This window comes from Peromyscus maniculatus, chromosome 5, assembly GCF_049852395.1.
Source record: "Peromyscus maniculatus bairdii isolate BWxNUB_F1_BW_parent chromosome 5, HU_Pman_BW_mat_3.1, whole genome shotgun sequence".
Lineage (NCBI taxonomy): Eukaryota > Metazoa > Chordata > Mammalia > Rodentia > Cricetidae > Peromyscus > Peromyscus maniculatus.
The window spans coordinates 38,825,777-38,849,169 of record NC_134856.1 but is presented as its reverse complement, the minus strand read 5'-3'; the positions used below and the strand labels follow the sequence as shown (position 1 = coordinate 38,849,169).

Here is a 23,393-nt window from a genome sequence, read left to right as displayed (position 1 = left end):
GCGGCCCGGGGGGCGGGTGGAGGAAGTGAGCGCAGCGGGGTGGAATGCGCGCGGGCGGGGCGGGCCGGCCCGGGGCGGCGGGGACAGCCGGCTGGAGGCCGGGACCGCGGGCCGAGCGCGCGCGATGCCTCACTTCACCGTGGTGCCGGTGGACGGGCCGCGGCGCGGCGACTATGACAACCTCGAGGGGCTCAGCTGGGTGGACTACGGGGAGCGCGCCGAGCGGGAAGACTCGGACGGTGAGGGTGCGCCCGGCCGGGACCTGGACTGGGGGCGCGCGGGGTGGAGTGGGGGGCGTCTACACGGGACTCGCGCCGCCGGACTGCGCGCGAACAGGTCCGTGCGGGACGGCACTTCTCTTGCTCCCGCGCGCGCTCAGACCGACGAGTCTTCTCGGTCCGGGACTCCCGAGCCAGGTCATCTTCCACCCGCCACCTCCCCCCAGCTCCTCCCCCGGAGGGCCGCGGGCGGGGGCTGCAGACGTGGCCGCCTAGGGAGGCCTGCCAGCAGGCTGCCTCACTCAGGCTGGTGCCGAACGCGCGACCCGGGCCCGGACCAGGTTCAACGGAAGCCTGCACTGCAGCTTCCTCACTTTTTGTGACTCGCCCCCATCCTCTGAGAGTTATCCTTTCTTCCCGTGTGACTCACCGCCCCTCTCTTGCCCTCTCCCCATCCCTGCCTCCTTGCACCCTGGCCCGATCGGAGCGGAGGGTGTGCTCCTCGAAGGGCCTCTGTGGGCCTTGGTGTGGATCTGTAGGTCCAGCGGGCATCTGGGGAGCAGTCACACGGGGCCAAGCTTGTCTAGGCACTGTACATGAAGCAACTCGTTTTAATCCTCCCAGCCTCCCCCATGGGACAGGTTCTGTTACTCGCACTTAGGAAGAAGTGAAGGCAGGCGGGGAAGGGTTATGTAATGTGCTCCCAGTGGGATTCAAACCCGGATATGAAAGTGCAGTGCCTTAACCTAGGTATTAGGGCTGGTCATGGATGTGAACCCTTCCCCTCTCCCAAAGCCCCCTTCTCCATCTTCCACCCCAGGAGGATCCTCAAGGCCAAGTCCTGACACACACTTGGAATGTGAACATTGCTGGGAAGATCTGTCTGTCTGTCTGTCTGTCTGTGTAGCTGTATAGGCATGTGTAAATGCACGTGCGTGGCTGAGTATTGCAGGATGAAGGGCAGGGTCAGGTCAGGACATCCTCATGGCTACTGTTTCCAGCAAGGCCTCCAGGGATGAGCGCGGTGCTATGGTTGATAACAGATGCCTATGATGTCTGGGACTGACAGTGATGGAAACATGTAGGACATGTGTGTTGCGTTGGGTGATATTATCAGAAGCTACCTGATAGGTCTGTAATGGTGACATGCTTGGGGCGGTCTGTGACTGATGGGAATGATGGCTGTATCACCTGTCTGTCACGTGTAGATGTGGTACAGGCCAGTGGCATGGGCTGCCAGAGGTCATGGAGGTTTGTCAGACTTCACAGCTGTATGGAAGTAACCCAAGGCCCAATGTCCCTGGCTGCCCCCATCCTGGTCCATCCAAGGGGTCAGAACAGTCTCCCTCCTCCCCTAGGCCTGGAAGGATGTTTATCTCCAGATGATGTGCTGAACTGCATCGTGAGCCTGGACCAGTGGGCAGTGCTCAGCCTTGTCTTTGGCCCCGCCTTGGTCCTCCACAGGGTGACAGGAGTAACCTGGAGCTATGCTGGTGGCCGGCTGTGTCCTGCCAGATCCCTCCGGGCCAGGCCACCTCCTCCCACCCCACCCCCTTCCTTGCCCAGCTCTTTCTCCTTTTCATCCAGACTGTGGTGGCTGTGTTTGCAGCATGGGGGATACCCTGCACCCCGGTGAGTGGTTTTGTTTCTTCTTAACGGGTGTGGCAAAGGGTCAGAAAGCACAGAGCTATCTTGGGTCCTGCTCTCCTGGAAACCCTCAACTAAAAGCTCACACTCTGCTCTGAGGGGCATAAGTAGGCCTGCTCATCTAGGCGGCCTGTGGCAGGAGTAGGAAGGTCAAGGAAGGGCATTGTAGGTAGATGCCACGTACATGGGGACCAAAGGTGTCACCCAGGTCACTCCCTACCATTGGTGTTTTCACAATGCTGGTAGGAACCCACCTGTGTGCTTCGCAGGAAACCCCAGGCCTGAGTTTATGCTCTGGTTTTCTGGGGGTCTCGGGTAATGTTTGAAAAGCTGGAGCCTGGCAGGCAGGCATGCCTAAACCTGCCCTGGAATTTTTGGAATAGCTGAGGCCAGGGCGGTAGCTTGAAGTTTAGGGGAGTACAGATCTGAGGCACTGTTTAGACCCTGCATATCCCCGTAATCCTATGGGAGGGGTCCTTAAGTGAGGCTTTGTGGAATCTAAGGAGTGCCTGCCCATGTCTGAGGCCAGACAGGACCTTTTCTGATGCATCAGGGAAGTTGGAAGAGGGAATGCTTACTGTCTCTACTTCAAAGAAGATGACAGAGCGGTACAGAGAGCGAGCAGTTTTCCTTGGGTCACACAGGGTAAGGGGCAGAAACTCAAGCCATACTGCTGGCCCTCCGGACACCCAGAGGCTGGGGCATGCGTACGGATCCCAGAGGTCTTTTCTATGCCAAGGTATCTTGCTACATCCCAGAGTGCCCCCTAAGTGGACTGGGATCTAGAACGTGAGAAGGGAACCCACAGCTCAGCTCCCAAGCCTGGACCCAGGTCTGGCGCTCTTCATTACACAGCCTTCCTTGTCTTGCCTTGTTCCTGAAAAGGGGATCAATGACAGCTTCTAGAACAGTCCAGGCCATCTGGGAGTGATGGTTGTAGGGACAGGGGATCAGCTGGGTCATACAGGGGGACACTGCTGTGCACTTGGCTCAACAGTTTGCAGAGTTTTATCTTTTGCTGTCTTTTTCAACACAAGCCTCACGAGGTGCTGGGGGTCAAACCCAGGGCTCCGCCAGCTGAGCTCTGTTCCTAGTCCTTCCTTCGGCTTCTTGTCTGTTTTCGCTCTGCATCCCAGGCTGCCCTGGAAACTACCGTGTAGCCCAAATTGACCTTGGACTCAGGCTCTTCTTTCCACAACCTCACAGGAGCAAGGACTACAGATTTGTGCCACCATGCCTAGGTCTACAGCAGTGGTTCTCAGTGGGTCCTAACTCCTTTTGGGGGAGTCTAATGACCCTTTCACAGGGGTTACCTAAGACCATCGGAAAACAGATATTTACATTACGGTTCATAACAGTAGCAAATTTACAGTTATGAAGGAACAACAAAAATAATTATATGGTTGGGGGGGTCACCACATCATGAGGGACTGTATGAAAGGGTCGCCGAGTTAGGAAGGTTGAGAACCACTGCTCTACAGTTCCTAAATAATAGTGCATTCTTCTTAGGAACACTTAGGATCCGTGGTGGGACAGCCTGCCGTGTGTGCATTTAGAATAATTTATATTTGTTTCCAGCCTCTTTCCACAAAGGGATCTGAAATATGCAACCGAAGTGCTTCCTGAGAGGGTAGAGAGGGTGAGGGCGAGTGCTGGCCACGTCTGGGGGTTTGTTTATGGAGATTCCTGGTGGGCAGGGCAGAAGCAGAAGGAAGGTGGGCTATAGCGCTGTTTCCATTCCTGCTGGGTTGTTCTGTTTCGTTGTGGTGCTTGTTTTTGTCGTCAGAATTCCTCACTCAAGAGTTGTCCGTGGAAATGGCGACCATGACTGGATTTTGAGATTTTTCTTGTGATTCCTTATCCTTCCTGAATGAGCACAGAAGTCACCACCAATGCCGAGAGCATCTGAGGGACCACATGACCCCACCAGGCTTTAACGTGACTTGGTGGATTGAAATGACTGCTGGCTTTGACACTGGCCTACGCAGCCATTGACCTACACAATCATCACATGTGAAGCAGGGGGCCAGGTGTGCAAAGCCAGGCACACACACACACACACACACACACACACACACACACACACAAAACCCCCCATGATCCCAGCACTGGGGACACAGAGCCAGGAGCATCCCTGAGGCTGGCTGGCTGGCCGGTCTAGCCAAATTGGTGAGCTCTAGGTTTTGAGAGACCTTGTCTCAAAAACTAAGGTGGAGAGTGAAAAAGGAATACACCTGATGTTGACCTTGGCCTCTCTACTACGCAGACATGTATGCACACACACATCCACCACACATACATACACAAAAAAGTGTGAGAGCTGGGCATGGTGCTTACATCTGAAATCCCAATCCTTAAGAAGCTGTGGCAAGGGGATTGGCACAAGTCTGAGGTCAGCCTGGGCTACAGTTAGACCCTGTCTCAGAGAAGGAGGGCATGGAGCAAGCAGTTGTGGCCCAGGGGTAAAGCATTTGCCACACTGCTCCATGAGTCTGTGGGTTGATCCCAACACACACCAAAAAAACAGAGAATGCGCAGGCTCCTTTTCCTTGCTGGGAGAGGTTTTCTAGTTGATGAGGCACATTCCCACCAGCCTGAGAGGTGAGTGAAGGCTGGAGTAGACCTCTGTCCCGGAGCAAACTGGAACCTTCGGATTCCTAAACTCTGGATTCCTTTTGGACCTGGGAACCAACGGATGACACCCCCTCCCCCCCACCCCCCGGCCCAGGACCGCTTTTCATGCTCCTACACTTCCTCTGCTCAACCCAAGATCCATCCCGTGCCCTGGCTTTCCCAATGGCTGTCTCTGGCTCCTTGCACTCATGTGAGACTGGCTCCGTCTCCCAGCATGCTCTGGGTTACCCTCCGGGACATCTCACGCGGTGCATGGTGGGGTAGCTAGCTGGCGCCTAGTGGACCATGGCAGCGAAAGGCGCCCTGTGTAGTTTCATCTTCCTGGAGGGCAGAATGGTGCCTGGCACTCTAGGTGCTCCAGATCTGTGGGAAGAAGGAAGGTGGGGCCTCAGTGTTGGTCATGGCCAGGCCCCGCCTCTTCAGTAGGCCCCGCCCTCCATGTATACTTGGCGCTAGTGTGGAGATTTGGAGTCTTCTATGATGCCCTGGGTGCCTTTATGGCCCTTTAGGAAGGCTGACCATTGTATGATGAGGAAATGGAGGCTCAACATCCTTGTTGTTGTTTTTCGAGTCAGGGTTTCTTAACGCTGTGGCTTCTTCCAAAAGTGTTTTAGAGAGACAGTGTGTTCGTGGCTTCTCAGCCTCTTGGCTAAGATGTGCGGAGCTGTTTTGTGGGTTGGCCTTTTGTGGGTTGGGTGGGGTATATAGGCTGGGGTCCTGGGAGGCAGTAACTCACTGGAATTCTTTCCCTCTCTTTCTACAGGACAGAGTAACCACCGAGAGAACAGCCCTTTCCTTTGCCCTTTGGAAGCTTCCAGAGGAAGTGACTACTATGACAGGAACCTGGCACTGTTTGAGGTATGGGGGGCGGGCATTCAGGTAGACAGGTGGGCGGTTGGCAGGGGCTTCTCCGGACCGCTCAGCTTAAGCAGCAGGCTGGCTTCTCTTCCAGTCCCCCTGCCTGCCCTCTCCACTTGGCAGGCAGCCAGGCTGTGGTCCCCTTGGCCCCTTCGACGCATGCTGCCCTCCCCCCCCCCCCCCCCCCCCCCGAGATCCACTTGCAACCCTGTCATCATCTCCAGGGCTGCTCACCTTTGCCTTCCTTGCAGCCCCTCACCAAGGTGGCTGCCTCCTCACACCTTTTCCCTCCATCCCTAGGGCTTCTCCCAGCCCTTAGCTGTGCTCTCTGTGGCAGATAGAGTCTTCCTTTTCTGGTTGGCTCTTCCAGCTCTGTGCCCCCCCCACACACACACACACACACTGTTTACAGAGGCCTAGTTTTCCTCCTGCATCTGACCCACTCGGCCCTCCATAGCCACAGCCATGGTGGACACTTCTCTGGAAAGGTTCCCCCACGTGTGTGGGAATTTCAAACTGGAATTTTTCCTTCCTAGACCTGAGCTGAGAAGTAAGGTCTGGATTTAAGACAGGGTTCAGATTCCTGAACTCTGAACCTGTACATCTATCTGCCTCACAGCCAAGTAATGTAGGCTTCTCAGTGTCCACACATCCAACGAGCCTCTGTCTTCACTCATCACCCCCAACCAGGCTCCCTGTGTATAGGGTCAGAAAGGGTCTGACTGACAAACGCTTAATTAAGACCGTGGGCAGGTGCCAGGGAGTGTCACAGCAGGTGGCAGGGTCACAGTGTTAAGGCCACAGGGATATGGAAACCTTAGACCCCTTGAGTGCTAGACGTCTTGTGATCTGTCCCCACCTAAAGATAGGGGGAAGCCCGGGGGCAACAAACATCTTCTCTTGGAAATTGAGATATGTTTAGACCAGGGCCTGAGGACACCAGGCAGAAAGGTCGGGGTTCAGGCAAACAGTGGATTACAATTGTTCCAGATAGCCCTCTTTTGTCTTTCTTGGTCTTCCTGAGGTAGCCTGGGTGACGTGTGTATGTGTGTGTGTGTGTGTGTGTACACACACACGCGTATGTGCCCATGCATGCACTTGTATTGAGGTAGATGTAAATCCCAGAGACCCAGCCATAGCGTCAGAGTGGCCCAGCAGGCAGAATGAAGTGTGCAGTCTGTCTGTCTGCCAGCAAGGCCTGCCCTTCCTTCTCCCCTGAGGCGGGTGATTTTCACAAATGAGCTGGCAGTGATTACAGCCGAGGTGGGGCAGAGAGAAGCGGCCGCTGGGCCTTTGAGTGCTGCCTTCTGGGGTGTGGTGCCCACACCTGCCCAGTTAGCTGGCTTGGGCTTCCCCAGGCAAGAGCCGGGATCAAGTCCAGGCCTGCCTTAGGGCTTGGCATTGGGCCAACAGCTTGGCTGCTGGCTACACACAGGTAGCCCGACACTGGCGTGGCCTGGCCTGGCTCATTGCCATCTTGCCCCGTGGCTCTGTTTACAGGAAGAATTGGACATACGCCCAAAGGTCTCATCTCTCCTGGGCAAGCTTGTCAGCTACACCAACCTCACCCAAGGAGCCAAGGACCATGAGGAAGCCGAGAGTGGGGAGGGTGCCCGTCGGAGAGCCGCCAAGGTGAGCAAGTCAGTGTCAGCAGAAGGGCCACATCTGGCGAGACAGACAGATGACCATGGAATTAGATGCCGGAAATAGATGTTTCCCTGTGTGGTGTTGAGCACACCTGGACCAGGGGGTGGTGGGAGTGGAGGGTAAGACCTGAGTGCCTTAAGCTGAAGGAGGCTTCAGAGGCGGAGAGCGAAGGACGAGCTGCTGAGCAGAGGGCCAGGGGTGCCTCAAAAGCAACAGGAAGAACAAAAGCTCCTTGTTCTTAGTTGTCAGAATGTGAGACACTATGTTAAGAGTGGACCCAGGCTGGCTGGACAGTGGTGACGCACCCTTTTAATCCCAGCACTCAAGAGCCAGAGGCAGGTGAATCTAACAGTGGACCCAGGATCTAGAATATTATTTTTACAAAAAAGCCTTGAGACAGAAGCCTGGCTTGGTGGTACACACCGAGACTCCCAGAGATCTTAAAGGGGCTAAAGGAGGCAGATTGATTGAGCCTAGGCATTCCCAGAAGCTATCTTAGGCAAGTGACTGTGCTCGGAAGGAGCCGGGGTCTGATCCTGCTGTGGCATCTGATTCTCCTTGGCAGTAAATACAAACCAAAGTAATTCCTGGTTGAAATCAACCAGGTTACTGGCTTCAGACCTGCTTATGAGATGTGGGTATTGCTGAGGGGGGTCCGCTAGAGTAAGCCAAGCTAAAGTGTACCCTTTACCTTCTGCTTATGGAAGTCAGCCCACTCTTCAGAGAGGGCAGCTGCTATCTTGAGGTGGTCTAGACTGATCCCACCTTGTTCTGCTGGTTGTGATTTTGTTGGCATGTTCTGAACTAAAGATAACAAAAACTCAACCGGGTGGTGGTAGCACCCTGGAGTAGTAGTCCCAGCACTACTGAGGTAGAGGCAGTTGGATCTCTGTGAGTCCAAGGCCAGCAGAGTGAATTCCAGGACAGCCTGGGCTACACAGACAAAACCTGTCTGGAAAAAACAAACAAACAAAAAAAGATATCGAGAACTCTGCTTATATCAAGTCATCCCTATCTAGCCCTATAGAAGAGGTCTCAACTTCCAAAGAATATCACTTGGTGCTGGTAGGATCCTTGGGCAATACAGGGGAGCTGGTGGCTGGGAATGAAAGAGCCAAGAAAGGCCTGTGGGAGACAAACCTGAGTTAGGAAGGGGCTGTGGTTCTATGGCTTATTCGGGAGCCTGAAGATGCTTAGCCACCGAGTTTACCTGATCCTGGAATAATGATGTGGGATGGTAGCTAACAGTCCTAGCCCCACTGGCTGGTCCATGGAGAGAGGAGGAGTCTGGCCAAATCTCATAGAAGCTAGGGAGCCATGAGCCTCAGAAAAGAAGGCTTGAAGCAGGAAGGGTGGCCTCCAAGCAGACCATGCCAGGACTGAAAGTCAGCTTCATCTCTCTGGCAGCGGCTTCTGCTCTAACCCAATGACCTTCTGAGGCTGCCAGGGGTTATTTAGGGATGCAAAACGCATTTCCGGCCCAGCCCTTTCCCACACTGCCCTTTAGAGTGACTCAGCCTAGGATGGGGGTAGGAATTCTTGCTACAGCCACTATCCAGTAGGTGGTGTCCTCTGAGAAGGGCTGGAGGTTTATAAACCCCAGGTTTATCTCTCACCCTTACAGCCTTGTGCAGGATGGCATGTACAAGCTTTTGTTCTTGTTCAGGCTCTTTTGAGGATCCTCAGGCCCCAGGCTGGCCTAGCTTCAGGGCAGAGGAGGATTTGCTGGGGTTCTGTGGATGCCCTCAGGACCCCACTGGCACACACAGAGCCTCTGTCACGGCCTCCTGGGTAGCCCCTCACTGCCCTTACAGAATTGAGAAACTACCAGTCTAATCTGTATGTTGGAGCTTTCTCACTTGCTCACAGCCTGGTTTCTGTTCTGTCTGTGAGACTTCCCAAAACAGGAAGGGACTTACAAGGCACCACTCACCGGGTTCAGTAGCACTTGGTGGGGACTTTTCAGACCTGTTGGTGTTAGAACAGTGAACAAACTGTGTTAGTCAGGGTTCTCTAGGGGAACAGAACTTAAAGAATATATATACCAAATATATAGAGAATATAATATATATTATATATAAATGTGAATATATTATATATAAACATGAACATATATTATATATAAATATATATGTATGTATATAAAGGGGATTTACTAGAATGGCTTTACAGGCTGGGGTCCAGCTAGTCCAACACTGACTGTCTGCCAGTGGAAGGTCCAAGAATCCAGTAATCGTTCAGTCCCCAAGGCTGGATGTCTCAGCTGGTCTTCAGTACATGCTGGAATTCTGAAGAAGGAGGCTCTAATGCCAGTGAAGGAATGGACTTGCCAGCCAGAGGGAGAGCAATCTTCTTTATTCCATGTCCTTCTATAGGCTGCCAGCAGAAGGTGTGGCCCAGATTAAAAGATTAAAGACTGATGGCATTGGATCTTCCCACCTCAAGGATCTGGACTAGAAGAGGGTCTTGTCACTTCTGATGATATTTTTTTTTTTTTTTTCTGAGACAGGGTTTTTCTGTAGCTTTGGAGCCTGTCCTGGATCTCACTCTGTAGACCAGGCTGGCCTCGAACTCACAGAGATCTGCCTGCCTCTGCCTCCTGAGTGCTGGGATTAAAGGCGTGCATCACTACCGCCTGCCCGGATCTAATGATTTGATTAAGAAAAGAAATCTCTCACAGGTGTGCCCAGCCATTTGAGTTTTAGTTCATTCCAGATGTAGTCAAGTTGACAACCAAGAATAGCCGTCACACAAGCCAAGTCTACTAAACACGGTCATGGATATACTGGCATATAGTCCAGAGGAATGTAGTTCAAAGCTAGGCCTGGCAGGGGAGGTGATGGAGTATATCACCAATGGCCAGAGCGGAGGAGCCTGAACCACATGCCCCCACTCCATTAGAGGGCAGTGCAGAGGATTTTCAACAGGACTGATGGCATTGGACTTGGTTTCCAGAGTAGAGAGGTTGGCAGGCAGAGGAGGTGCCATCCAGTGTCCCTACTGTACTGGTTCATGTTTGGTACAAAGCAGGCCATTGTCAGAGCAGCCTCGAGGCCAGCAAGGCAGAACTCTGTCTACCTGAGCTGGATATGGGGATTGGGGGGCCGGGGGGCTGGACAGGGACAACATGTTGAGCTTCGCCTTGGGTAATGAGGCCTGCCGGGTGAGAAGGTGGGGATCTGAGACAGTCTCCACTTCCCAGAATTTGAACAGAAATCAGAAGCCAGGTGTGGCAGTACACTCCTATAATCTCAGCACCCAAGAGGCTGCGACAGGATTGCCATAGTTCGAAGTCAGCATGTTTTACATGGTGAATCCCAGACTAGCCTGACCAAAGAGTGAGACCCTGTTTCAGAAAGCAAAAACCAAGAGAAGAAGACAACCAGGAATAGTGTGTAGTCTATAATCCTACCACATCGGAGGCTGAGGTGGGAAGATCACCAAAAGCTCCAGGCTTGCCTAGTCTACCTGGAGAGTTCCAGGCCACCCAGGACCATACAGCTAGACCTTATCTCAAAAACAGATGAACAAATGAACGTCAGAAGAAGGAAAAGAGGCATGTCTTTGGTGTGGGGGATGGGCTAAGGTTTAGAGCCGTACACATACTACAAGAATAGGGATTTGTCTATCGAGATGGCACAGTGGGTCTTGAGTTTGAGAGAAGTGATGCTGAGCATTGTCCTCTGCACATGTACACGTGGGTGTACACGCCACACTCACATACATACAATAACAATTAGAAGAAGAAGAAGAAACCGGGCAGTGGTGGCACAGGCCTTTAATCCCAGCACTTGGGAGGCAGAGCCAGGCGGATCTCAGTGAGTTTGAGGCCAGCCTGGTCTCCAAAGAGAGTTTCAGAAAAGGCACAAAACTACACAGAGACACCCTGTCTCGAAAAAACAAACCAAACCAAACAACAAAAAGAAAAGAGAAATCAGGTCTCATACCTTCTTAGTCTGAACTGTCTTCCTATGGGAGAGCCTGTAGAAATAGTCTGCTCCTGCCTCCTGTGTATCCACTGGACGCCGGGTGTAGAGGCTGCTGAGTGACTAGGTGCTCCTTCGTGTGGCATATCTGGACCTCTCTGATGCTGTGTGCCCCTCCCCTCCTGCCCACTTAGGCACCCAGCATGGGCACCCTCATGGGGGTGTACCTTCCCTGCCTGCAGAATATCTTTGGGGTCATCCTCTTCCTGCGGCTGACCTGGATGGTGGGCACAGCTGGGGTGCTGCAGGCCCTCCTCATCGTCCTCATCTGCTGCTGCTGTGTGAGTGTCCGGGGGTGGGGGGTGGGGGCTGGAGCTGGGCTGGGCGTGGAGCACGTGGCTCCGCAGGGCCCACCCCGCTGAGCTGCTCACCCAGGCCTTCCTTCCTACAGACCCTGCTGACAGCCATCTCCATGAGTGCCATTGCCACCAACGGTGTGGTGCCAGGTGAGTAGATGCCACCTGTGGGCCTGTTGGGAGGAACATGGCTTAATCCACCTGGGTCTGCCCGCTGTCCTCCATTGTCCCTTGTTCCCTGGGAATTTTCTGGTAGGGTCCCATCCTTGACTCTAAGACAATGCCTCCTGGGAGCTTTTCCGCTCAACAGAATTTGAAACTGCTGCTGTTGTGTTTTGTTAATGTAAAAGTACTGTACCCTTCCCAAGAAAGAACGATGTATGTTTACTGTAAGAGGGCTTAACTGGGCAAGGAGCAGAATGAAAACCAAAACCACCCATAACTCCCCAGGCTGAGTTCATTGCTGCTATGGTCTTAGGAGTTTACAAAGTATTAGTCTGTGCATGTATACAACTTATATTTCCTGTATATATGCACATATATATGTTTATGTATTTCCCAAAATTTGGAAATTTTCTTTAAAGTAGGTTACTCTATGCTAGACTATAACCAGTTTGTGGAATAGTCTCCTATTATGGGTTCTTCATTTTCAACACTGTATTTTGTTTGTTTGTTTTTGTTTTTGTTTTGTTTTGTTTTGTTTTGTCTTTTGACCTGAAACTCTATGTAGACCAGGCTGGCTCTGAATTTGAAATGATATTGCTTCTGCCTCCTAAGTGCTGGGATTACAGGCATGTGTTACTACACCAGCCTTTTTTTCCTCCACCATTGCAGGGTTATGACAGTCTGGAACACCTTGATACTTCTTTTTTTTTTTTTAATTAATTAATTTATTTATTTATTTAGGTTTTTTTCGGGACAGGGTTTCTCTCTATAGCTTTGGAGCCTGTCCTGGATCTCACTTTGTAGACCAGGATGGACTCAAACTCACAAAGATCCTCCTGGCTCTGCCTCCCAAGTGCTGGTTTTAAAGGCCTGCGCCACCACCGCCCAGTGATGCTTCTTTTAGGGGAGTCCTAGAGGTGGGGTTGCAACCTAAAGGAAATTGATCCCTTTTTTGGTGCCTATTACTAGACTTTCACCAGAGAGGACTTAATGGCAGTGATGAATCACTCTTGTCTCTGCCCTTACCACTCGGGCCGTGTTGACTGCCACTTTCCTGGGGATGCTAGATTCTAATAGATGCAAAGACTCAGCGGCCTGTACTGAACCACGGGGACAAGAACTGGACAAGCTAGTACTGCCCTGGTCTGTTAAAGAGAAAAGCAGTCTTTGTTCTTTGGGGTTTCTGTAGAGTTTCACTATGCAGGAGATCTCATTGAAGAATTAGCCTTGACCTGTGTTGTGTACACTTTCTCCATTATAGCCGGTGGCTCCTACTTCATGATTTCCCGTTCACTGGGACCAGAATTTGGAGGTGCTGTGGGCCTGTGCTTCTACTTGGGGACAACATTTGCAGCAGCCATGTATATCCTAGGGGCCATTGAGATCTTGCTGGTGAGTTGTGCTAAGCCTTGGTCACCCCTAGTCATGGCAGTCTCTCTCAGTTCTAGAGGCTGTTAGTACTTGCCCATCCCTGGCCAGGGCCTGGGGTTTTCTAATGGGAGGCCTCAAGGGAGAAGGATCATTGCTTAGATCTGCCCACCCCCCTTTACACCTGTGCTAGTTTGGACCAAGCAGGGAAGAGACCTGGTTGCCTTCGCCTTGGCCTGGATATTTCTTCTACCGAACTCTGGACCATGGCAGGGATCTGCCAAGTGTTGGATTGGGCTGATCTTGATGGTGACAGAGAGCTTACCTCCTAGCCTTTTGTGGGCCCTGGCAGCTCTGTCTCCCCCAGACTCTGTGACAGGGTCCTTTAGATCTGTTTTCTCCTTGTCCTTAAGTCAGAGTGAACAGCCGTAGAATGAATGCTATCTGGAGGTCCTTGAATCTCACGGGTGCTGAGATCCCTACTCACCAATGAATGGCCCAGGCCAATGGGAGAGAGACCTTGTGGGAAGCATGGTGACATGTGAGTGACACAGGGTGACAGGTGCCCCCTTGGAGGTCCAGAGAAGAGCTGTTTAGAGACACTGCCTGGCACTGCCAGCCAGAAGCCTTTTGTCTAGATCTTCTGAGTTTTTCTTTTCTGTTTCTCACATTTCTTCTGATATTTGGAATTCTGTAAGGAGATGCGTCCCTTTTCCCAGTGTTTATTCAGCCATGTCATTATATGGGCTTCTGGGGGGTTATTTTGTTCTCTGGGTTATTGGGTGTAACCCGGCATTATCTTTAGTTGCTCAAACTGTGATTTTTGGCCCTTGCTTCCACAGGTTGGCACCTGTGTCTGTGTCTACTTTCCTTCCATTCCTTTCCTTTCCTTTCTTTCGATACTGGTCTTGTCGAACGACAGCATACATAGCAGTTCACCCCCCATTTAAAGGTGTGCAACCCAGGGGCCAGCGACAGGCATGGTGTTTAGGACTCACATGATGGAAGACAAGAGCGGACTCCTGCGGATTGTACTCTGACCTCCACACCTGCACTGTGGCTCACGCACATCCTCCACCCTAGATAACTAATGTTTCCTTCTTTAACGTTACAGCTCAGGAGGCTGAGGCAGGATGTTGTAAGTTTGGAGTCAGTCTGACCTACATAGCAAAACCTGTCTCAAGAGGAAGCAGCTGGGTGTGAAGGTGTCACCTTTAATGTCAGTATTCAAGAGGTAGAGGCAGATGGATGTCTGTGAGTTCAAGGTCTACACAGTGAGTCCCAGGCCAGCCAGAGCAACATAATGAGGTACTATCAAAAAAAAAAAAGGAAAGGAAAGGAATAAGAAGGAAGTGCACACGTTCCTGGTTTCAGTATATTCATAGGGAGGTAACCACTGCCAGATCAGTTTAGAACCTTTTCGTTACTCTAAGATAAACTTCATCAGTAATCACTCTCCCTTCTCCCCAGCCCCTAACAGACACTGATCTGCGTTCTCTGTTCATTTGCTCTTCTGGACATTTTATAGACATGGACTCATACACCACTGGTCTCCTGTGACTGTCTTCTTATAGACACACTTTTAAAAAGAAAACCACATGACAGGCTCCCCTCCCCAGGCGGAAGACCGTAACTAGCGCTTCTGTCTTCTTGTTTCAGACCTACATTGCTCCGCCGGCTGCCATCTTTCACCCTTCGGGCACCCATGACATGTCAAGTGCCACCCTGAATAATATGCGGGTGTACGGGACCATTTTTCTGACTTTGATGACCCTGGTGGTGTTTGTTGGTGTCAAGTATGTGAACAAGTTTGCCTCGCTTTTCCTGGCCTGTGTGATCATCTCCATCCTTTCCATTTATGCTGGAGGCATCAAGTCTATTTTTGACCCTCCCGTGTTTCCGTAAGTACCTAGGGCGTTTGTCCAGCCGTCCGTTGCGTTGACGTCCTCTCTGAGCCCGTGACGCTCCGTACCCCTCAGATTGCTGGGTGGGGACAGGCTGGGGCTCCAGTGGAGCAGGCGCCGGTGCTTCCCTCCCTGCAGGGTGTGCATGCTGGGCAACAGGACCCTGTCTCGGGACCAGTTTGACATCTGTGCCAAGACAGTTACGGTGAACAATGAGACCGTGGCCACCCGGCTGTGGAGTTTCTTCTGCCACAGCCCCAACCTTACCACTGCTGACTCCTGTGACCCCTACTTCCTGCTCAACAATGTGACCGAAATCCCCGGCATACCCGGGGCGGCTGCTGGGGTGCTCCAGGGTGGGTCCCCCCTCCTGTCTCCTAGCCCCACCCTATCCCCAGCCCACGGGCTGAGCAGGAAAGCAGAGCACAGAGCTGCCCTTGTGTGCCCAGATCCCGGGAGGAGGGCGGGCTTGGCTGCTTTCCCCGCTCAGCAGTGTCCTTCTAGCCCGGCCCCTTGTAGCTGAATTTTGGGTGAATGGAGCCTGCTTGGCCAAAATCCCAGGCCTGCAGCAAACCCTGTAAAGTTCTGGCATTCCCTCTGGCCTGGCTACCAGCCCCTGATGCTGTCGGGGGGTGGGGGTGGGGGTGGGGGGGGTGTGTGTTCCCACCAGGGTCATAAAGGGCCTCTGTCTGGGAGTCAGGCAGTAGTGAGGGCCAGGCTGATGAAGGTCCAGTCACCTTTATTGTTGTGGTTCTAACAGGACAGCATCCTCTCTGGCCAAAGCAGCCTTATGAAAGACACTATAGTCACCGTGCTCCGGCTGTCCCCAGAATTCCCAGAGCTTCCCTGCATCTGTAGGATTTGCTGGGCTGCCCCAAACTTCCCTGGGTACATCATTGGTGCTGTAGTGGTAATGCTCCTCTTCTACAGAAAACCTATGGAGTGCTTACCTGGAGAAGGGTGAGGTCGTGGAGAAGCATGGACTGCCCTCTACAGATACCCTTGGCCTGAAGGAGAGCCTGTCCCTGTATGTGGTGGCTGACATTGCCACGTCCTTCACTGTGCTGGTTGGCATCTTTTTTCCTTCTGTAACAGGTAAGGTCTTCATGCCCACATGCTTAGCCCTACCCCAAATTCTGGAGAATCCCTGAGGGAATATTGTCTGTTTTCTGGAGGCATCATGGCTGGCTCGAACCGCTCCGGGGACCTCCGTGATGCTCAGAAGTCTATCCCAGTGGGGACCATTCTGGCCATTGTTACCACTTCACTTGTGTGTATCCTTTCCTAGGCATGGTGGGGCAGGTGTCAGAAGGTCCTTCTTTGTATATAAGTTGCCAGGCATTGTGTGCAGACACAACACACACGCACGCACGCACGCACGCACGCACACACACACGCAAGCATGGGTACTCAACCCCCGTGCACACAGCTGAGAATATGCATGTGTACACCACGGGACCTTCTGATGTCTGCAGGTCAAGGCTATGGCTGTGAGGCTCACTAGGGTGCTGTGTGGGCAATGAATTGGGGCTACAGTTTGGTAGAAACCTGGCTTCCTTAGTACAGCCCAGACTTCAGCAGCGTGATTCTCTTTGGTGCCTGCATTGAGGGTGTAGTGCTCCGGGACAAGTGAGTAAGCTGTGCCCCTCCCCGTCAGCTTTTCCTGTCCTCACTCCAGCCCATCCCTCACCACCCATGGTCCCACACATCCCAGGCAGTTGACTTCAAGTAACCGTCTGTGTAACCAGGTAGGTCAGGCCCCTCCACGACTTCAGCTTCTTTAGCTTTCTGAGACGACAGTGATGTTAAGATCAGGAATGAGGTAAAAAGGCAAAGATACAAAGTTAAGGGCTGGCAACTGGTCTCCACTAAAAGTTAGAGCCTTTCCTCTCTGCCTTTCTTCCCGACCCCCGACATCCCTTACTCTGAGTGGCCCCACCCGGCGCTTGGAGGGCTTCTTATCAGCAGCATGGTCTGAGTCTGGCTCCTGCAGGTATGGTGATGGCGTCAGCAGGAACCTGGTGGTGGGCACCTTGGCCTGGCCTTCACCCTGGGTCATTGTCGTCGGCTCCTTCTTCTCAACATGTGGTGCTGGCCTCCAAAGCCTTACTGGGGCACCACGTTTATTGCAAGCCATTGCCAAGGATAACATCATCCCCTTCCTCCGGGTAAGCCCTCTGTGTGCCCCCACAGCCTTGATGCTCTTGGCCCCTCACCCTGGCAAGGCGGGAGGCAGATTCAGATGCAGCAGGGCTTGCCTACACTGGCCCAGGCCTTGGCAGCTGCCCAGAAGCAGCTGCTAAGAGCTTCTCTGACCCCGCTGGCTGTTAGCAGTGCTGTTTAGACCCAGATCCTCGTGGCTTGTCCACGCTTCACCCAAAGCAGAGAAGTCGAGTCCGGAAAACTTGTGACTCCCATAAGGATAGGATGCGGCTGGGACCGGCGGGATGATGGAACATAGGTTATGACTTGGGGCTACAGATGTGGGTAGTGGCGGTGGCAGGAACAGCTCCTTTTCTGGTGCCTGCAGGTGTTTGGCCATGGGAAAGCAAACGGTGAGCCAACGTGGGCACTCCTCCTGACGGCACTCATCGCTGAGCTGGGCATCCTCATCGCCTCCCTTGACATGGTGGCCCCCATTCTGTCCATGTGAGCTGGGAGAAGGGCAAAGGGTAGTCTTGGGGAAAGCTCCTTAAACCTCAATAACCTCAGCCAAGGACCCCAGCCCCTCCCAATGATCCTGTCTGGTGTCTAGGGTGCCACTGGCAGATTGGCTGGGCTAAGCGGGGAGCTGGCAGGTTTGTTCACCCTGATTTCAGACGCCAGCCTGGTACATCCACAGAAGCTATAAAGAAACCAACAGACCGTATGCCTATGATAGGAGCCTCCCTAGAGCAGGCCAGCAGATGCCCACTCCAAAAAGGGCAAGCCCCTGGTGTCTTGCCTTATCAAATCCATCACTGTCCCCCATTCGCTATTCAGGGATCTCTGTGGCAGTTTGGATTCTATACTCGCCTGTGCCTGTGTTGGGCTCCCGCCCATTCTGCTCCGTGGCCGATGGTCCTTACTTGTTCAGTTATAAAGGGTCTTTGCTTCACTCCCTCAGCTTACAGACCTGATGGGGCTGCCTTCCTCCGAGCCCTGCCCCCAGCCCTGCCCCGGGCCAGGCCTGTCACACCTGAGCTCTGTTGTCTTTCTAGCGCTCCGCACACAAGTGCATACCTCGAGCTGTTCTTGCTGTAGGCATCCTGAGTGCTGTCTCTCTTGCCTAAGCTAGAGGAAATAGCTCATCCTTTGTCATGGGGCTCTTGCTGGCAGTCCCTTGTTGGGACTTACTCCCCCATAGGAATTCCTGCCCCCCCCCCCCCCCGATATCTCTCTCTCTTTGCCCTTCCTCTTCATCACCGAGGATGGAGTTTGATGGCCCTGTCCCCTCAGTCCTCTGTTCCTTAGCCGGCCCCTCACAAGGGCTCACACATCCTGCCTTGCCCGTGTCCTGACTCCACATGCAGCACGGCATCCCGTCTCTTACCCTCAGAACAAAATTACATGGTCTCTGTCACGTCTTCCCGACTTACTCCCCGACTTCCAAATGCTCGACAGCCCCCCTCCATCTGGTTGTCTGGGCCACCGCAGGCTTAGTCGTCCCCCTGTCATCTGTCACCCTGAGTATCCCCTGCCATCTCCCGTCATTGTCCAGTCCAGCTCCCCACTCATTATTCCTGGACTCTGTTCCTCTCTCACCTCCTCTGCTGCTGAATCCTTACCCATGCTGGACCATTGCTGGACCCAATTCCTCTGAGGACATTTTCTTGATACTGCCATCTGCATCAGGCTGTAGGAATGGGTACCTGGGAGTTAGGAGCCGTGGTGTGGCCCAGTTTCTGGACTAGGTGTAGCCTGGTATCAGGTGCCTAGAAGGTACCAAGGAAGCTTCTCAGCTCCAACTGCCTCTGGTTCTGCAGGTTCTTTCTGATGTGTTACCTGTTTGTAAACCTGGCCTGTGCTGTACAGACGCTTCTGAGGACCCCCAACTGGCGGCCCCGATTCAGATACTATCACTGGTGAGTGCCCGCTGGATCCCTGGGGCAAGTCCCTCGCTAACCGGCCGTACTGGGGAAGCCACAAGCCCCATTCTGGAGGAAGTCTGAGTTTCCCAGGTAGCCTTTGCTTTTGAAACACTAAGAGGAGGGAGATTCCCTGACGGGACACTTGGCCTGCTTCTCACATTCCAGCTTGTGACTTGGGACGTGTAAGGGACAAACCATGACCGGGATTCCTGACCCTTACCCTCTCCTCTCCCGCCCAGGGCACTGTCCTTCCTGGGCATGAGTCTCTGCCTGGCTCTTATGTTTGTCTCCTCCTGGTACTATGCCCTCGTCGCCATGCTCATCGCAGGCATGATCTACAAGTACATCGAGTACCAAGGGTGAGTGAAGGCCGCTGCAGCCTGGTAACAGCTTGTACAGCACTGCGTGTGTCCCCCTGAACAGTCGGAACGGTCTGAGTGTTGGGTTGGCGGCGGCAGGCTGGGCCAGCTTTGCTTTTTGGTCTGTGGTTGCAGGCTGAGACTCAGGGCCTCCTTCAGCCCGCGTTCACGTGGAAGTCCCCGGGTAAATGGCCAGGAGCGGAGCTCAGGATAAAGTGCTCACTTAGCATGCAGAAGAGGGAGGGGGACGGGAAACGGGAGGGAGGGAGGAAATCTTGGGGTGGAACCAGGGGCTCAGTAGCGTGTGGTGACATCCGCAGGGCTGAGAAGGAGTGGGGTGACGGGATCCGAGGCCTGTCCCTGAGTGCCGCACGCTATGCGCTGCTGAGGCTGGAGGAAGGGCCTCCTCACACCAAGAACTGGCGGTGAGTTCATGCCCAGACTGGCAGGGCCACGTCAGGGTTCTTAGGGAACACTCAGGGCGGGAGGTTCTGTAGTTCTCCCCAGGGATTGTGAGAGGCAACTTCTTGCTTGTTGCGTCCCTGCATCTGCGCTACCCAAACTTGTGGGAGCCCAGATTCTGAGAATGAACAAAGACGACTCTTGGGAAAGCCCAGGCCCATGCCTCAGGCTGCCGGTCTGACCACTGCAGGCCTCAGCTCCTGGTGCTGCTGAAGCTAGACGAAGACCTGCATGTGAAGTACCCCCGGCTCCTCACCTTTGCCTCCCAGCTTAAAGCAGGGAAGGGCCTGACAATCGTTGGCTCCGTCATCCAGGGCAGCTTCTTAGAGAGCTATGGTGAGGCCCAGGCTGCTGAGCAGGTAATGGCCAGGGGTGGGAAGGCAGCCTAGCCAAGTCAGTGGTGACTGGGGTGTAGCAGGTATAGATGGGAGGAGACCAGTCCGGGCCACTGTGGCCAGCCAGATGGACAACACTGCCCCTGTCTTCAAGCTTGAATAAGTGTAGTTGTCCTACCTTGAAACCACGGCCTGTGGCCGGGCGGTGGTGGCGCACGCCTTTAATCCCAGCACTTGGGGGGGCAGAGCCAGGCGGATCTTTGTGAGTTTGAGGCCAGCCTGGTCTGCAGAGTGAGATCCAGGAAAGGCACAAAGCTACACAGAGAAACCCTGTCTTGAAAAACCAGAACAAAACAAAACAAAAAACCATGGCCTGTGGGTTGGCAAACACCTCACTGGGTAGAGACACTCATGTACAGACCTAAGTTTGATTCCCCAATCTTACAAGGTTCCAGATGAGACCCACTCTCAAGAGTTGTCTTTTGATGTCCATATGACGCCATATGTGTGCCCTGCATTCACATTCACATACACACATCACCGCAACACACACATAAAATACATAGAATTCAGAAAACAGAACCTGTGGGTGGGCAGCTTGCTCCAAGGTCTTCCCCTAGTAGCCCTAGGGTTCTGGTAGGGATCCCAGCTGGGGTGGAAACTGGTGGGCCTTGCCTTTTGATGCTCTTGTATTCCCCACAGACAATCAAGAACATGATGGAGATTGAGAAAGTGAAAGGCTTCTGCCAGGTAGTGGTGGCCGGCAAGGTCCGAGAGGGGCTGGCCCACCTCATCCAATCTTGCGGCCTGGGCGGCATGCGACATAACTCTGTGGTGCTGGGCTGGCCCTACGGCTGGCGACAGAGTGAGGACCCACGTGCCTGGAAGACCTTTATTGGTGTGTGAGGGTCTGGCATCTAAGCTGGGCCAGGGACCGAGGGCCAGGGTTAAAGTGAGGTGGCAGAGATCAGAGGGTCACAGGCTGGCAGTCAGCAGTGACCCTCCTCCCTAGACACTGTGCGCTGTACCACAGCTGCCCACCTGGCCCTGCTGGTGCCAAAGAACATAGCTTTCTACCCCAGCAACCACGAGCGCTACCTGGAGGGCCACATTGACGTGTGGTGGATCGTGCATGATGGAGGCATGCTTATGCTTTTGCCCTTCCTGCTGCGCCAACATAAGGTGTGCCCGCTGGCTGGGCATGGGTGAGGGCAGCGGGGCTCTTGGAAAACTAGGAGTGATTGAACCACGGACACGCTTCATTGCCACAGGTCTGGAGGAAGTGCCGGATGCGCATCTTCACCGTGGCCCAGATGGATGACAACAGCATCCAGATGAAGAAGGATCTAGCCATCTTCCTGTACCACCTCCGCCTGGAAGCGGAAGTGGAGGTGGTCGAGATGGTGAGCTGCCTGCCCTGCTCGGGCCCCGAGGATCCAGGATCATGTAGCCTGGTACTCATAGCTTCCCCCTCTCTCCAGCATAACAGTGACATCTCTGCATATACCTATGAGCGGACACTGATGATGGAGCAGCGGTCTCAGATGCTGCGGCAGATGAGGCTGACCAAAACCGAGCGGGATCGAGAGGTAAATGGCTGTCCTGGCTCAGGCTTGAGTAATGGCCGGATCACACCTTTGAAGACACTGTCTGGTGGAGGTATCGGAATGACTCATTTGGGACTGGAGAGATAGCTCTGTAGGTGAAAGCACTTGTTTTTTTTCAGAGGATGCAGGTTCAATTCCCAACACACACATGCTTGTTCACATCTATCCCTAACTCCAATTTCAGATGATCCAACACCCTCTTCTGAATTCTGTGGGTACCAGGCACATACAGGATACACCTATACACATGTAAACAAAACACTCATATGCATAAAAAAAATCTTAAAAAAAAAAACCCATTTACAGAATGACTCATTTGAGTAGGCATAATGGCTTCTGTCCATAACCTCAGCACTCAGGAGGCTAAGACAGGTGGATTCCTGTGAGTTCGAGGCTGGCCTGGTCTGCAGAGTGAGTTCCAGGCCAGTCAAGGCTACATAGTGGGACCCTGTCTCAAAAACAAACCAACAAAAACCAACAAACAAAAAGCTGGGCATGATGGCTTATGCCTATAATTCCAGCACTTAGGAGGCTGAGGCAAGAGGCCAGCCTGTCTTAAAACTAACAAACAAACAAAAACCCTCACCTGAACCAGAACTAATCAGTGCCCATATTCTAGAGACAGGGTGGTCATGTTGGGCCAGCCAGGCCCTCATTTTCCCCGGGTACCGAGTAGACACCCTCTGGTTGTCCTCAGGCCCAGCTGGTCAAGGATAGGCACTCAGCTCTGCGGCTAGAGAGCCTTTACTCAGATGAGGAGGATGAGTCTGCAGCAGGGGCCGACAAGATCCAGATGACATGGACCAGAGACAAGTACATGCCTGAGTCCTGGGACCCCAGCCATGCCCCTGACAACTTTCGGGAGCTGGTGCACATTAAGCCGTGAGTCCAAGTGATGTTGAGGTGGGGTGGGAACGGGCAAGCTGTGCGGATGGACCAGGGACAGAGACCTCTTTGCTGCGTATTTCTCAGTAGCCTGTGATCAGCTACTTTGTCCGCAGGGATCAGTCCAATGTGCGGCGTATGCACACTGCTGTGAAGCTCAATGAAGTCATTGTCACACGGTCCCACGATGCCCGCCTGGTCCTTCTGAACATGCCCGGCCCCCCTAAGAACAGTGAGGGTGATGAGAACTGTATCCTTTGGTGTAAAGGCTGATAGTGGGGAGCTTTTTCTCCTTGAGTGCCCCTGGGTGGGTGGGAAGTAGCCTTGGTGCTGTGGCTGCCTCCTTGACCTGATACCCTGCAGACATGGAATTCCTTGAAGTGCTCACTGAGGGCCTTGAACGGGTGTTGTTGGTGCGTGGAGGTGGCCGAGAAGTCATCACCATCTATTCCTGAGCCCAGTGGAGTCTTGTGGCCTGGAGTTGGGGTGTCCAGGACAACAGTCCCCACCACCCCTACACCTACTTGCCAGTTCTGCTTTGCCCAGCCTTGTTTTGGACCAGCTTTGCTAGGTCTCCTGGGAAACCAAGCTTGGACCTGGCAATTGAAATGGATCCGAGGGCCCGTGGGACCCTGGGGGATATAGGGGCTTTCCTTCCCATATCCCAGTGTAGGCCTATCCTGACTAGAGAAGATGGTGAGGGTTGATATGGGATTTGACATCTCAGTCTGGCCCAGGAGCGCTATTTATTGTATATTTATTGTTTGGATGTCATCATCAGAGAAGAGGGGAGGGACAGTGAGTGGGGGAGTTGAGCTGGACCTGCCTTTGGGAAGACCTGGCTCAGGCTGCTGTGGACAGAGACCCTCATCAAGCCAAGTGGGATGGAGCTGGCCAAGCTGAGCCTGACTTTTTTCAATAAAACATTGTGTACTTCTGGGCCTCCTGCTGC

General features: G+C 53.3%; 1 protein-coding gene across 5 annotated transcripts; it reads left to right on the top strand.

The window, feature by feature from the left end:
• Positions 1 to 44: 44 nt before the first annotated feature.
• Positions 45 to 23,383, top strand: Slc12a4 (solute carrier family 12 member 4). 5 transcript variants are annotated; one of them, XM_016005370.3, is made up of 24 exons: positions 56 to 245; positions 5,263 to 5,357; positions 6,858 to 6,989; positions 11,125 to 11,271; positions 11,382 to 11,436; positions 12,713 to 12,843; positions 14,479 to 14,720; positions 14,862 to 15,079; positions 15,654 to 15,818; positions 15,899 to 15,997; positions 16,295 to 16,352; positions 16,717 to 16,891; positions 17,254 to 17,372; positions 18,689 to 18,787; positions 19,033 to 19,152; positions 19,473 to 19,577; positions 19,805 to 19,973; positions 20,652 to 20,847; positions 20,962 to 21,131; positions 21,221 to 21,352; positions 21,431 to 21,538; positions 22,254 to 22,438; positions 22,558 to 22,691; positions 22,805 to 23,383. In XM_016005370.3, exons 1-24 carry the CDS (start codon positions 125 to 127, stop codon positions 22,894 to 22,896), a joined length of 3,267 nt encoding a protein of 1,088 aa, XP_015860856.1. In that variant the 5' UTR covers positions 56 to 124; the 3' UTR covers positions 22,897 to 23,383. The 5 variants fall into 5 exon arrangements, with proteins under 5 accessions (XP_006986894.1, XP_015860856.1, XP_006986893.1 ...); XM_006986831.3 differs by having other exon boundaries at positions 57 to 239; XM_016005371.3 differs by lacking the exon at positions 56 to 245 and adding an exon at positions 1,814 to 1,850.
• Positions 23,384 to 23,393: the final 10 nt, after the last annotated feature.

Bases quoted from the DNA above. Each gene is read 5' to 3' on its own strand.
- Slc12a4 (XM_016005370.3), top strand. From the start codon at position 125: ATGCCTCACTTCACCGTGGTGCCGGTGGACGGGCCGCGGCGCGGCGAC. The intron at 18,788-19,032 runs GTGAGTGCCCGC...TCTCCCGCCCAG, and splicing joins CGATTCAGATACTATCACTG to GGCACTGTCCTTCCTGGGCA. The intron at 20,848-20,961 runs GTGTGTGAGGGT...CCTCCTCCCTAG, and splicing joins TGCCTGGAAGACCTTTATTG to ACACTGTGCGCTGTACCACA.